The 15,368-nt window shown below is 41.9% G+C and overlaps 1 protein-coding gene across 3 annotated transcripts; it reads left to right on the top strand.

The window, feature by feature from the left end:
- The first annotated feature begins 131 nt into the window (after positions 1–131).
- ccdc120b (coiled-coil domain containing 120b) lies at positions 132–15,023 on the top strand. 3 transcript variants are annotated; one of them, XM_020633905.3, is made up of 10 exons: positions 132–311; positions 6,946–7,045; positions 9,560–9,690; positions 10,293–10,394; positions 10,489–10,609; positions 10,779–10,838; positions 11,142–11,295; positions 11,439–11,540; positions 11,871–12,908; positions 13,684–15,023. In XM_020633905.3, exons 2-10 carry the CDS (start codon positions 6,997–6,999, stop codon positions 13,778–13,780), a joined length of 1,854 nt encoding a protein of 617 aa, XP_020489561.1. In that variant the 5' UTR covers positions 132–311; positions 6,946–6,996; the 3' UTR covers positions 13,781–15,023. The 3 variants fall into 3 exon arrangements, with proteins under 3 accessions (XP_020489561.1, XP_020489560.1, XP_065811068.1); XM_020633904.3 differs by lacking the exon at positions 132–311 and adding an exon at positions 343–477; XM_065954996.1 differs by lacking the exon at positions 132–311 and adding an exon at positions 501–688.
- Positions 15,024–15,368: the final 345 nt, after the last annotated feature.

Here is a 15,368-nt window from a genome sequence, read left to right as displayed (position 1 = left end):
AACAGTTCAAGCCTTTATTTATTTATGTATTTATTATAACAATATTTGTATCACGGGGATTATCTGGCGCACATTGGAGACATGTAGCCCTCACATCTGGGAGGGGCATCGTTCCTGTGACGGTGTTGAGTCAGTTGGCTGTGTGAAATAGAGGGGTTTTTCATCCGGTGCAAAAGGGAAAGCATTCTTGTCCAAGATGCGCAGGGCTTCAGCACAGCGGAGGTCGTGAGGCTGCAGCTGGTGAATTACAATTGGGATACGGAGCCGCGATGAACGAGGCTCTTTTTTTTTGACGTGATTTAGAAATTACCGTACGTTTTAATTCATTCAATCCGCTTGTCCTGGGGGGGTGGGGGTGGTGGGGGGGGGAGAGGAGGATTTTTGTCCTGTGGTCCCCGCACAGGAATGTTTTTTTCTCGGCTTGGTTTTGCTACAGAGGACCATGGAGACCTCCGAAGGCATCGGTCATGCTTTGTGGTAAGAGGGGGATTCTGCTCCAAGGTGTCCTTCTCATCCTTACTGGGCGTTTTTAAATGAATAGCCGTCATCACAACCTGGATTCTTTATTTTGTTTTTGTTTTTTGTTTTTTTGTTACAATGCTTGGCCCAGCAGACGAGACTCCAAAATGATATTTGCGTTTGTAGGCTATGAATCATTTGGAGCCTGTGCATTAAGCGTTATGGTCGGGTGAGTGACACACCTGCTTTATGTTGTTGCTTTCATTAGTTAGTCCAGCATGTTTCATTAGAAGCTGCTGCCGAAAAGACTATGCAGGTCCAGGATGGTTGCTGTTGCAGGCTCAGTTTGCCGGGCTTATTGTGGGAACACATGCTTTAAGCTCCACACACTGAGCTAGAAAACACGCCTGTCAATAAAAGGACTGTAATGACATGAAATCCAACGTATCTCTTTCATCGACGACATGTGTTGTGCAGACTAACACAGCGCCTGTTCAGAGTAACATATGCGTGGATGGCCAGGATTGACACTGCATTAAGCAATGAATCCAATGAGTAAAACATGTGTCATGCTTATTGGGAATACACAACTTCCCCCTAATACTGCATTGTTAGGGAGCAAAATAAGCAGAAGCACTGCTGGAGCTTCTCTGCTGTGCCTTTATTGATTTCATTGCTCTCCTACATAAATACTGCTTGTTCTCATGCAGCAGTTAAGCCCTATTATTAACAGATTCCTGAGCAAGGATGGCTGTCTGGATCTGACAAAACTCAGACAAATAGTGTTGTGTGGGTCAGTCAGTGCCTTCAGGGTGATTCACCACTATAGTCCACCTTTTGTGTGTCTGGGAAACACCTCTGTTTTCATAAAAGGATTTTCCACTCTGCTGTCAAGCATTTTTCAAAGTGCTGATCATTCCCTTTTTGGTGTTATTGTCTTTGGATGGTCGTGATTTCTCGGACGATAAAGCAATTACCAAGAGATGTGATCAAAGTGTTTAATGCAGGGAAAGTTAACAGACCATTTGTTGTGGTATTCGTCGTAATTCAGGGGGGATGTTTTTTCTCTGGTAGCATGGCACTCTGCTATTCTAAAAAAGCCCTCCCTGTGGTTTTCATGCTACTCTGAGAATTGCAATTCAATCAAACAGCCAGAAATTGGATCATGACCCAAATTGGTGCAAGTACAACAATATGCTTTTGCCCTTCTGTTACAGCAAGGTGTCACTGCTCTCTTTACGGCACCCTGAAGACATAAACTGACATGTTTCAGCATCTGGTTCAGTAGTGGGGTTGATGAGAAGTAACACACTCACATACGGTCAGGATTCAGGTCCTTTCAGAAAAGCTCTATCTTTACCTGTCTGCATTGGTTAAAACAGAAACATGCTTTTAGCTTCGTCTAGAGTCAGTGTCTTGGTTTTATGTCTGTGTGCTGAGGGAGTCAAATCCCAGACCTTATCAACTGTTTAAAAATACACCAGAGCAGTAGTAGTGCCGTGCAATAGACAGAGAATTCCACCACATTTGTTCAGTCAAAAAGCTCAAACGATTCAGAGCAGGCCCTTATGCGTGTGTTGTGAAGGATACCTTAAAGGCTGTGGTTGCACATTTTACACAGCACCGAACTCTCTCCCAAATCCAAGCAAGGTGGATTACAGCAACACTGGATCTTTAAATGAGTTTTGAATGCATACTGTACAGAAGTCCCTTCAGGTGTTACAGAGCAAAGGGGAAATGTATAGGAATAATCCCCTCAGACGTTGGAGCCACATTCCTTTCTTTATTACTCCCCCCCCCCCTCAGCTTAGCTGGATCCAGGTGGATAGCAATCACCAAGATGGCTTTGTTTCACCCATGCCAGTTGTGTCTAACGTGAAAAGGTGAGCGTCAGGGCCAGGGAGGAGAAATGTAGGGCCATGATTGGTCAGTCCCAGCTAAGCTGTCCGGCTGTGCCGATAAGCATGTTATAAATCATTTTTTCATGGATAGAGAGAGCACAAGAGGATCTCATATTAGTGTGGGAGGTAGGGGGTTGGGGTCATCTGAGCTTCTATAAGCCCTGCACAGTTCTATGGATGGGGCTGGTCAGGTGGAGGTTCAGTAAATCCTCCACTTGGGATCGCTTGTATTTCAACATCCTTGGAGTTTAATGGATGATGGCAGATAAAGTGTGCAGATGAAGGTCCTGTTACTATTACTTTTACAAACGAACAAAGAGAGGTTCAGAGGTTTGCCGCTTAAAGAAAACACACCAGAATGCCTTTGACAGCTTAATAATAGCAACATTTGATGTGGATATTTCAAAGCTAAAACGTCTGCAACAGTATTTCCTAGCTTTGAGTCCCCGTACACTGTCTCCAGACCTTTGCACAAGTCTTGTTGGAGTTGTAAAGTTGTAACCCTGCTGTGCCTACTGCCTACCATGTGTCTGATCACAACAGCAGCAGCTGTGTCAACACTAACCGTCAACATGAGGGCTGCTGGCCTCACCTGTCTGTAGAAAGCAGGAGGGGAAATTTCAGCTGCTCTTTAACATCTCAGCTTCTCTCTATTGCCTGTTGAAAGAAACGTGCATGCATGTTGTGCATGAATTACCACTTGCAACAGATTGAAAGTTGTTGATGTATGAATCTGCTGCTACATGTTAATCCATGTTGCTCTGTAAGTCATGAGTATATTCAGTTCATGTTGTTGACAACAGGGGCCGGATCTAGGGAGTCTTGGGTAAGATAAAAGCTGACAGCAACAAGAGCTTGGAGGCATCATGTTTATCAAGGGATGAGAGAGCTGCATATAAAACTGTTGCCTGTGGTAATTTAGCTTCGCTACGAATGTTGCCATCTAATATGTATGGCTTCTTAGATGAAAATAGAGCAGTGCTGTTCCTTGTGTGTGGACACGGTAGGACTGGATCTACATTACGGACTTCAGTGTTTAGCCTGTCGGACTTGAATATTAAACTCCTTGCTGATTTGCATTCGTGCGATGCACGCTGCACAGGGCCGCCTCATTCTCATCACACTGCTCATGTTTTAATCAGCATGGCTCCCATAGTGCTATCTATACCGCTATCCAGAGATCCCTCATCCCCCTTACACATGCTAAGTCAACATGTGTTTGATGACTGAGATGCGATCATATCTCTTGTGCTTATTTCTCCTCTGATCCTTCCTTTGATGGAGCTCTCTTTGACTCTTCTTATCTGATTCCTCATTGTCCGTCATCTCTCCCGCAGGCTTCCCTCTGGAATGTGATGCCCTCTCATATTTCTTTACCTGTAGCTCTGCACACATCTGTACTCCAGATGTTGAAGCAGTTAGAGTGTAACTTCATCCTGTGGGTCTACAGATCCTCTCAGGTGTGTTATTTGTTAGACTCAGTGGTGGGCAGAGGGCTACCTGCCGCAGCTTAATGGTTAACTATTGTCCGTTGATGGGTTTTTTAAATCTGTTTTTCCTAATAAAAAAAAAAAGTAAAAGTTGTTGTTGTAAACTTCTCCATAGAGAGAGCTACCAAATACAACCCCATTACCAGCTGGGATGTTGTGTACAGGCAGCAAACATGAATTGACTGGATAAATAATAGGGTTTAGTTAGGCTGGCTACACAGGAGACAATTTTCAAATCTTTATTTTATTAATCTGCATAACCACAGACATACGGTAAGGACATTTCTAAAACTGTTTTAACATTATAATCTGCTGAACGCACACACTCAACGATTCACCCAGAACGCAAGACCACACACCTGACGTTTGTAGGAACCATTTCACAGTGGTGATTCCATAGATATGAGATTGCACAGAAACTAGCATCATCATACATGACTACAGAAGTCCTCAGCTCGTATTTCTCACATGAAACATACAGGCACACATGTTGTTGCCATAATTCCACAAGCTGATCTTCTTTTCATATATTCCACTTGGCTCGGGGCACAGTTGTGTTTATGTTCGCTGCCATGTTTGTGACCCTGCCCGGTCTGCTCACTCTCAGTGGTCGGAGGCAGCCCGACCTGGAATCATAAAAATCAAACATGAGTGATATTTAAGATTCGAGATCAGGGAGGCTCAGACTAGATCAGGAGCAGAAAAATAATCGTATTGACGCCACGCACTTGAGGATTGTTTTAGGTTGAGGACCAAACTGCTGCGTAGCCTTTGCTGAACAGCATATAATTATGTGATAATGGTAAAGCAAAGAGTGTAATACACACGGTGTGTTATTAGTTCTTGCCAGTAGTACACTGGAAGCAAAACAGTGTGATAAAACTGCTGTTTTTGTAGACATTTAATCTTTGTAGACACTACAAAAGTACAAAGTCTATAGACAAGTGTCCTTAAGTTTACACTCTGACTTAGAAATGCCAGCCATACAGCAGTGTCGCTAACATTAGCCAACAGTAGCTCCTGGTATACCAGACTGAGAAAGACTGCAGAAGAAAAGCCCTGAGCCGGTTAAAGAGAACAAAGGTGGGTTTTACTTTGACTGAATTTCACTTTTCATTTGCAAGAGAAAGAATGTGTACTTTATTCTTTCAGAAGTTACATTGTTATGCTTCAATAAGTAGCTACAGCGGTAATGGCTGCATAATAGAAACATTTGTTAATGCAGAGCACAGAGGCCAAAAGTTGGTTTGATCTAAAAGAGACAAAGGGCACAATTTGGTGAGTGAAAAGGATAACACTTGGTTTCTAAGCAAATGTTGTGGTAACAGAAAAAAGCTACATTCAGGCCGCCTTTTGGCTGCCCAGCGACCATCCAGAGGACCACCAAAGTCTCTGTCGTCTCTTTACTCCTCCTCTGAGGGTTTGTCCACAGAGACATGCAAAATTCCAGGTGAAAGTTATTCTCAGAATATTAAATTATCTTAAAATCTAATTATCACAGCCTCGTTTGTGGGTAACAGGGTTCATGTGATGAGCTTTTGTCTGAGCGTCGGTCGTAACTCTGCCCCTTGTTCGTGTGAAAGGCTTCTACATGTCTTTCGGTGGGAGGTCAAGCATGCTGTGGGCTTTCACACTTACAGGAGCAAACAGCAGTTACTGGTTCAGTTCCAGGACAGGAGCAAACTGGGAACAAGTATTTCAAGTATGTCTTCAAGTGAGCCTTTTTCTTTCTGTTGTTTGAGTGAGGAAAACAGAACGCTATGTCTTACCGACCCAAGGAAAAAAGCTGGGCAGTTATATGTAGAGCTTCAGGACAGTGACTGTGAGTTACTGGTAGATAAATGTTCCTTTTGAAAGATGTGATGCTGGAGGAAGTCTTTGGAAGGGTACATTTTGATTCAGCCCTCGAGGGCTTCCATCTAGTTTGTGGGTTGAATGAAGTCAATTTATGATGCACTCGACTGGCAGGATCCTTGTTTATGGCAGCGATTTGTGAGCGGCGTTGAGTGAGAGGCTTTTGGCAGAAAATGTGATCGCTATTTTTGGATGTCAAGTCTCTATTGGGTATTAGGAAACAGGCTTTGTTTGTAATGAACCTCCATTGTGTAGGAATAAGTGTTCATGAATCACTGTTGATTTAGAATATGTATTATGTGTTGTCCTGTGTTTTTTAAATGGGGCATTATTCTTGATGAAGGAAACATTTTTTATGTATTTTTCTCAGTAGAATGATCAGAGATGATGTGATACAAAGACGCTTCAAAATATAGTAAACATAGTTCAAAGCCAAGTCAATTTCATGTTAACCTTAATATTTATGACTGCAGCAAACGTGAACCTCTACTTAACATGTTGTTTCTCTCCACTCTGTTATTTATTTCAACACTTTCCTCCTGGCTCCCTTCCTCTTGCTCCCTCTCTTTTGTAACAGTAGCTATTGAGCTACTGAGACATAAACACACAGGGATTAAGTTTCTTCTCCCTCTCCGTATCGGTCCATAAATTATTAATGTCACTTTTCCTGTCTCTCTTTTTCTTCTCCTTTCAAATTAATTGGTTGCTAATTGAATCAGAGAGCTAATTTTAGAGTAGTGCTCATATTCAGAATGCCCGAAGCTGCAAGTTAATTATGATTAGACTGTTATTGAACTTTTTACATTTTCTAAATGTTCCATAAAACTGGCTTAATGTGTATTTTTAATATGGCATTCCATGTTTTCAAATATGATTTTGAAAGTTCTATTATTGAAGCTTTTTTTGCACTGATAATAGATTATTTTAAATACAATATGAGGGATTGACTTCACCTCCCTAAATTGATTTATATATTTACACCATTCCTTCTTCAGATGACATATTTTAACATTTTCAAGAGGTCAGTTTAAGACCCCTGTACAGAGGTGCAGTGGCTCCCCCTCATGGTACCTGGTGTAATCAGACACTCATGCTTATCTATTGCTGACTGGCAAGAAAAGCAACCATTGATTCTGCACTTTGGGAAAACAAATGGCAGATACTTCAAGGTCCGAGAGGCACCCAAGAAAAATGTTGACCAGTCTCAGCAGAAGTCACATCTCAGTTATTTTCTTCCTTAGGTGAGGGCGCGGTTGGGAGTGTGAGTCGTAAAGTCCCCACACAAACATCTCATGGAGGTCAAAGGACATCTGATCACATCCATGGGTCTAGGGGCTCCTGGTGAGTACTAATGACTTTTAATGACTCACAGCGTAAAGACGGACACTTTCATGTCTGGGCGAGCCTGAAATGGCCCGGCAAATCTGTCAGCTTGTGTTTTTTTCTCACAGTTCAGCAGAAGGAAAACAAAAGTGTTTTCATGGGAACAGCGAGCTGAAAAACATCTGCATGTGTGAAGGCCTTTTGTTCACTGACTGTCTCAGCAGCTGTCAGATAATCTTATCAGAGCACTGAGAAACTGTTAGCACACAGAAACACACACAAAACCACCACCTGGAAACAGCAGAAACATGAGCAATGCATCTTAATGTAATGTGAATAATAGATAGTCACTTTTTAGAGTTAGAATCCTTTACATCAGTGATTGGTTGAAAATATTCGTTCTCTTCCTGTCAATGAACGGGTCTGTGTCCTTCCAAATGATTTCTAATGATTCCCTCCTGACTTCTTCACCGTGTTTATAGTTCTAAACCACAATCCCCCCTGCTTAGCCTGAACAGAAGAGGTCATAAATGAACACTTTTACTTTAAAAAGTGCTCAGTATTTTCCTGAAACAGCAGGGCATTGTGGTTATGAGTAAACTGAAAAAAAAGGTGTTCATTTGTTTGGAACTGTTTTTTAGCTTTTGATGAAAACAATGTTTCTTTTATTTTGATTATTTTGTCTTAAGAGCTGACTGAAATTAAACTAAAAGCCTCATTTAAACTGGAATAATGGAGTAGTACCGGTTGCACTGATGCATATTTTATATCTTCAAAAAATACTTTTAAATAAGGTTGTTGGTTTTGGTCTTTTCATTGGATTTGTTTACCTTAAAAAAAGTACAACTCCATTTCCTTTTTAGCTGGGACGTCATGTAAAATGTAATTAGAAACAGAATGTGACGATTCTTTAAATCATTGAAACCTCGTATTTGATTGAAGCTAGCACAAAGGCAACATATCAAATGTTAAAGCTGAAAACAAAAACATTTTGAAAAATGATATGCCCAAATTGAATTAAATGCCAACAACATGTTGATTTAGAAAAGGTTGGGACAGTGGCAACAAAAGTGTGGAAAAGTTGTGAGATGCTTAAAAAATACCTGATGTAAAATGTCAGAGTTAATAAATTAAGTAATGTGATGGGATATACAAAGAGCACCCCAAGGAGGCTGAGTATATCTAAAGTAAGGAGGGGGGCGAGGTTCAACACTCTGCCAAAGACTGTGCTGGAAAAGAGTGCAACACTTTCAGAATATAATTTTTAACATAAAAGTCTGTTGGGGCCCTGGGTAAGAAATATTTGGGGGCCTCCAACCAGAGATCATCACCATTATGTCTTCAAGCCAATGCTTACTACTCTTCCTCATGTTACCTGTTTCTTTTTTCTCTCCTACAGATTTATAATTCTTCTTCATTTTTCTTTGTTGACTTTCATTGACAAACTTTAGTTTTCACAGCAATAATGCATGCAAAGCTTAGCAGGGCAACATGAGTGAGTGCTGTCAGATGGGGCCCCCTTATGGAGGTTTCTTACTGTCATTGCAAAATCTGCACATTTTGGGCCACTGCTTGCCTGTTGACAAGCCGTGCCCCTGAGTACATAATATCATAAAGGTTGTAAGAATCTGAAGAACCCAAATCTCTGAACACAAGGGACAAGGCCAAAAACCAATATTGGGGGGGCCGTGATCTTTGGTCTCTCAGACGGCTCTGCAATAAAAACAGACAACACTACATGGACACAGCCATTGTCTGTGAAAACAGGTCATCACATCATTCACAAATGCAAGTTAAAACTGTCCAGAAGTCTTTTGAGCCAAAATTCCAAATGATTTTTTGGAAATCCTGGACGCTCATTCTTCAGTCTAAAGAGGAGAGGGATCACCTGAGTATGGACTTGCACATTTGTGAAGGCTCTACTATGGCCGAACTATATACAATAACTATGGAGCAACATATTCTACCAAGTAAACATCTTTTTCAGGGATGGCCTTGCTTATTTCAGCAAAACAATATCAAATTGCCCTCTGTCTGTAGTACAACAAGCTCAGTGGTAAAGTTACATGTGCTGAACTGGCCTGCGTTCAGTCCTGACTTGTCACTCATTGAAAATGTTTGGAGTATTGTGAGACATAAAATAAGACAAATGAGACTCCAAACGGTTGAACAGCTGAAGTCTACACTGAGCAAGAAAAGGACAACATTCCACTTTCAAAGGTACAGAAAGGGGTCTCTGTCACCACAAAGCTTACAAAGTTTTGTTTAACCAAAAAGTGAGGCAATAGAGTGGTAAACATGACCCTGTCCCAACTCTTTTTAAACATGTTGCTGGCAATAAATGGAATATAAGTATCCAAAAACAATGACATTTTTCAGTTTCAACATTTGATAGATTTTTTTCACATTGTTTTTATTTACATTTTAGAACAATGTCCCAACTTGTTAGGAATTAGAGTTGTAGGACACTGCAAGTCTTACAATTTGTTTCAGACTTTTTTCAATGCATGTGTGATGTGATGTGCTCTGTAGATGTTCAAGGCTGCCAGGACAGCAAGCTGCAGGCTGAGAGGATTGCAGCGCTGCAAGAGAGGAAGCAGGCCCTTGAGGCTCTCCTCAAAACCAGAGTGGGAGAGCTTAAACATGTCTGTCTGCAGGAAGCAGTGAGTAGCTCAAATTGACCTGGCTCAGGTCAAAACATTTCAATTTCACTTTTCAACACTTTTTTTTTCACGTTCAGAGCCTACAGCACAATTTAGACTTGCAGTATTTTTGAATATTCTGCATGGAAACTGTGAGCTGAGATGTAACTGGTTGGGCAATAGGGAATTATCATAGAAAATGTGGTGTATAGTGGGATTGGCTCGATTGCTCCACACTTGTCAGCATTTCTTAATGAAGAAACAGCTGTTTTAGCAGTTCATTATCAGCTGTTTAATTCATCTCTATTTTCAGCCGGATGTATTGTGACACACTGCTGTGTGCTCTATTCTTAGATTCACAAGTTGTCTTGTCTAATTTGCGAGTAGCAAGAGGTTTGATCACTGCTCAACTGCAGATATTCTGTTGCAGCTTTAACTAAATAGTGGTAGAAATGAAATGATTTTTGGCTTATCCATTTCAGTGCAGCAAAATACTTAAAGGGTGTTTTTATTAAGGCTTAAAGTAATCTGTTAAGTGGTATCATTTAATATAACACTTGGGCACTCACAGTCAGTGTGAAGATGGATTTTACTTACTGCAAGCTAATGGATGTCCTCTGCAGGAGCTTACTGGGAAGTTGCCACGTTCTTTCCCCCTGGAGACGGGAGAGAACCCCCCACTGGTGCAGCGCAGAGCTGGCATCCCGCCCAATGCCAAGGCAGAGGTAAGTCAACACCTTGAATATCAATTGTGTGTACGCAGTGGCTGGAGCTCTTTGTGTATTTGTGGTCAACACATCTGGCTGTCCCTGGCTGCAGGACGAGGCTGCCCAAAGGAAGCAGATGAAAGCCATATTCACGGGTGCTCTGTATAGACATTCAGAATCGGACCGAAATGTACCAAACAACAAGAGGACAGTTCACCGGGGTTGTCACACAGGTATATTTACAAAGCGCCTATAACTATACCCTCATAGAAAAATAAACCATTCATTAAAAAATGGAAACGTTAAGCTTTCCAAATAAACACTAAGCTTTGCACTTGTGCTCAGCAAAGATAATAGATGTAGCTGCTTTATTTGTGTCCTGGATGTTTTGTTGTCTTACAGAGGACACTGTCATGTCAGAGAGTACAAGCTCCATGTCAGATTCCACATCCCATGACAATGGTGAGTCAGCTGAATACAAATTGTGTTTGAACTGTCCCCGTCTCTGAGGGATACATACATTACACATTCAAAGTTCTACTTAGTCACACAGTAGTGAGCACACAGGGAATACATGGGATGTATGTATTATTTTTGTCAATTCAAAATAAGAGTATTGACCTATATTTCCACTGAAAAAAAACAAACAAAAAAAAAAAGCAAACTTTGCTTTTGTGCTTTTAATGAAAGTGATCAGTGTTTGCCATCATCTTTGGTCACCCTCATTTAAACACAACTACCTTTGTTATCCCCCCCCCCCGAAAGAGTCGTCTCCTAGCGTTGCTGCCGACCAGCGCTCACTGTCTCAGCCTCGGCTCACTGTTGGCAGCCCTGACCACAGGATCAGCAGGAAGCTGTCTCCAGTTGAGATTTACTATGAGATGAGGACACGCCGCAACTCTGTCACAAGTTCTGTCAGGTACCTCTCTCTTAAACGCACTCTGTAAGTGAGGCTACGCTGTTTGCTACATGCGCCTGAGACTACACACATTTATCACCAACTGTACTATGTACATGTTAAATAGACCCATGTCCTCTTATGTTCCTTTTATTTTTCTACAGCCCAACTCACTCTTTACCCAGAAGTGCATCTAATGTTGAAGGTAGAAGTGTTCCAGCCACTCCTCTTTTGGCTCGGACTGCTCCAATCAGCGTTCACGTCAGGTAATCTGTGAAACAGTGCTGCTTCTGTCTGATGTAGCAGAGCTCCAGCTCCCTCCTACTGTGATAACTGTGTGCTTGGAAATGGCTTAATGACTTAGTTAAACGCAGACACAGAGTCAGGGTTATAACAGCGATTAGTGTCATATTTAGCTATCAGCAAGGGTTGGAGCTCAACGTTTTTTTTCTTTTGAGCTTATGAATTGTTTCCCTAAAGTGATTTTTAAAATACAGTTACAGTTTTTTTTAAAATGCGTTCACTCTTTTCTTTTTCCATTACTGCTCAGATTACTCATCTGATGTAGCCCTTTTGTTGTACTTATTTTGTCTTAGGTCGGACACGTCAGGGGGTAATGGGTTGAAGCAGTGGTCTGGTAGTCTGGATGTGCCCTACATGATTCCTCTGGCTCAGGAGGGTTCTTCCTCTGACCGCCGAAGCTGTCCATACAGCTCCCGTGCCAGGCGCAGTAACAGCTCTGAGGCCCTGCTGGATAGATCGAGCCTTCCTGACGATCCTGCTCCTAGAAACGGGATGCCCCCAAAAGGAGGACCCTATAAGAGCTCAGAGACACTGACTGATGGGAAGCTGCGACAGATCCACCTTGGAAGCCCAGAGAGACATGCGGGCAGCTCGGTGGAACAGGCCAAATTGCGTCTCTCCATGGGTGGCAGAGGGGCCGGCGGCGGCTACAATGAGCTACTGATGGACTATATTTGGGGGAAACAGCAAAGGATGCAAGTGCAGCACCACCTGTATCAGTCCACAGGCAGGATCTGGCAGGACGCGACTTCTCCTCGTTCCTCCACTGCAGCTGTCCCTCCCCATGCCAACGGCTTTTCCCATTCCCAGGTGCACCTCCCCACTGCTGCGACTCCCTACAGCCCCATGGTCCTCCGAGGGTCCCAAGCTGAGCTGCGCAGGGTCAAAGTAACCAGAACCAAATCTTGTGGGCCCTTTATTCCTTTGCAGCAACACACCCAGGATGGCATCCTGCTGTCAGCCTACGAGTCTCCCCTTCCTGCCTCTGGCACCACAACATCCTCCATTCCCAACCTCCATCCCTACCAGACAGACCTGTCTGGCCACGCATTCAGCCGCAGACCCCCACAATTCTCTCTCCCTACCCCAGAAGACTCGACGAGAAGCTTGCATAAAGCGCTCGCCCTGGAGGGTCTGAGGGACTGGTACCTGAGAAATGCCCTTGGATATCCTCCTTCAGCCTCAAAGGGTCAGGAGGCAGGAATATCTCGTCTCTCGCACCCCCACCCACTGGTGCACCAGGCCCAGTCTGTTCAAGGGGAAACAGCCAACCTTCACAGATCCCAGATACCCCAGTCAGCCAGCTTCCATGGTCACCCAATGCATGGAAGGTGAGTTATTCTAAGTCTTGAAGCTTTTTTTTGGATTTGCCGTCAGTTGTGAATTTGAATACTTTCTCATACATTGTTAAAATTTGCGCTAATCATTTTCCATAATGAGAGCAGAAGGAAGGCTCAAGTCTAACAGTTTTTGAACTACAAATACAAATATGCTTGTTTGCAAACATTTAGTCATCACTCACTTTGTATTTACCTCTGAGATTTGCTTAAATATCTTTCTCGTTGGAAGTTGGCAGCGTGACTTCCAGCAGAGGGTGAAGCTTTACTCTCGCTCCATTCCCAACAAATCATGCAGCGTCCTGTGACTTTGAAAGTCCTGCTTGTGTTATGTTGGTATTTGTTAGTCTTTGTCATGGTCAGCAGTTTTCATTGCAGTCTGTCTAATGCATACCCAGCATCCTAGTTATTATGGCTCCTGATAAAAAATGTATTTTTTTTCCACTTATAGGCTTCCTAGAATTGCCCTGAGTGAGAGAAAAGCAGCCATATGAATAAATGTAGCTTTGACAATTGAGCAGATAAAATGTGAGCATGCATTAAAGGGGGGCCTTCAAATAACTGAAGGGATTTCCCCTTTCATTAATTTGAGATGGGATTACATAATCCTTCAGGATACCCATCTCCAAGCTCTACTCTCAATCTGACCATGACTCATACTTTTCATATCATGCTGTAACCACAGATGTATTCTCACTGTGGTTTCCCCCTTCATTACCTGCCTCTTGTTTGTGGGGCGCTGTATTGATTTGTGCTGCCATCCTTACAGGTCGATGGAGTTCTCTCTCTATCAGGAGACTCCCCATCCACAGATGCAAGAAGTGACCCCAAAGGAACCCAGCCCAGACCCAGGCACCCTAGTCTGATTCAGCAGAACACACACATTTTATGAGTAAAAATACTGTAGCCTCACACACACACAGTACTCTCAGACTCTGATAGTCACACACTAACACAGATAAGGTGATACAATGTGACCTCAGCAGAAAATCAAAACATGGAAACCTCAGCAGAAAGAGACTGGAATAAATGACAACTGTAGATGTACAGTGTGAAAAAGCCTTGGCAAGTTCCCTGTGTTATAACTGATCTCACCACTATATGTGAACCTCAAACCTAGTGTTCTGATGGATGTGCACTGGATTTCACTTATCTAACAACAGTATGGTCATACTGTATATGGATATTACTGGTTCAACACAAGCAGTAGAATATTTCCTAATAACCCCCCAAAAGTTTCCCAAGATATACTTTTTTACAGAATATATACAACTCTAAATCACTATTTTGTATCTTCTGAGATATAAAGAACCGTTATATTCAAGAGGTAATTTATTGCTCATTACTCGTGTGATATACAAAGGAGCTCGCATCAATTAAAAGGTATCAGTGCATTCTGGTGAATGTGTTTGTATACTCTTAAAAACACAAAACATGCTTCAGTCTTCATCTGATTTTAATTTCACAGCCATTTGTATTTTTCATGATTGATAATGAAACAGGAGTCATGAACTGTAGCATACAGACGTAGCAGACGGGAGTGCCTAAATGTTCAAATATCAAAACGAAACCTTGGTTAGAAAACTTTAAAGTGCTTTCTTGTGACCTAAAATGCTAGCTTTGAGCATTTTGAGCTTAGTGTAATCAGAAACTGAAATCAGGTCATGATGTCACTAAATTAGGGTATTTGAAATGAAGTCATGTATGACCTTTCTGTTAGTTTTCTAGATTCCGATTGGTGCTGGCTAACAAATGTAGCTCTGTTTGTGCTGACTGATTTCGACCAGCTTTAGGAAGAACCTGAGGGCTGTTCTGAGACCTATGTGGCAGTAGCATATGACTGTATGACAATAATTAAAAAACATAAAATCTGTCTTTTTTCTGCATTCAGTTTTGGCGGTTTTGAGTGTCATATGGAGCACTTTATGAACATCTTAAGCCTTAAATCCCTTTTAAATGGTTGCCAAGAGAGATGAGAAACATTTAGGAAAAGGGTTTCGGCAACATCTACTGAAGGTCATTGTGAGTGTTCGTCTGTATATAGTGTGGATTGTACTGATGCGTTTCAAGCTGATATTTAATTGCTGTACTAACAGTTTAATTTTTAAACTAACCATACAATATGTATTTAATCAAAAATAAACTCTCCCACTCATTCTGACCCTAAATGAGCACTATGTAGTTGGTTGTATAAAGTGAGGATGGTGGTGTGAACAGAGTAGGGCTGCTGCAGTTGTGAATGACGGTGTGAGCAGGTCTCATACCAGTAAATTTGTTAATGACAATTCATGCTTTCTAAATTGTTTATTAGTTAGATTTGAACTCATTCCATCTTCTTGGTTTTGTGTTTTATGAAGAAGAGATCTACATTTTTAAAATCCAGGGTAGTTATTTGTTATTGTGTATTTCTGAGTTTGTATCAGTTGTATAAACATTCTGTGAACAACTTCAGAA

The sequence above is a fragment of the Labrus bergylta genome, chromosome 5 (genome assembly GCF_963930695.1).
Source record: "Labrus bergylta chromosome 5, fLabBer1.1, whole genome shotgun sequence".
In the NCBI taxonomy this organism is placed as follows: domain Eukaryota; kingdom Metazoa; phylum Chordata; class Actinopteri; order Labriformes; family Labridae; genus Labrus; species Labrus bergylta.
Note: the sequence above shows the minus strand (reverse complement) of the source record. Positions and strands in the feature narration are given on the sequence as shown.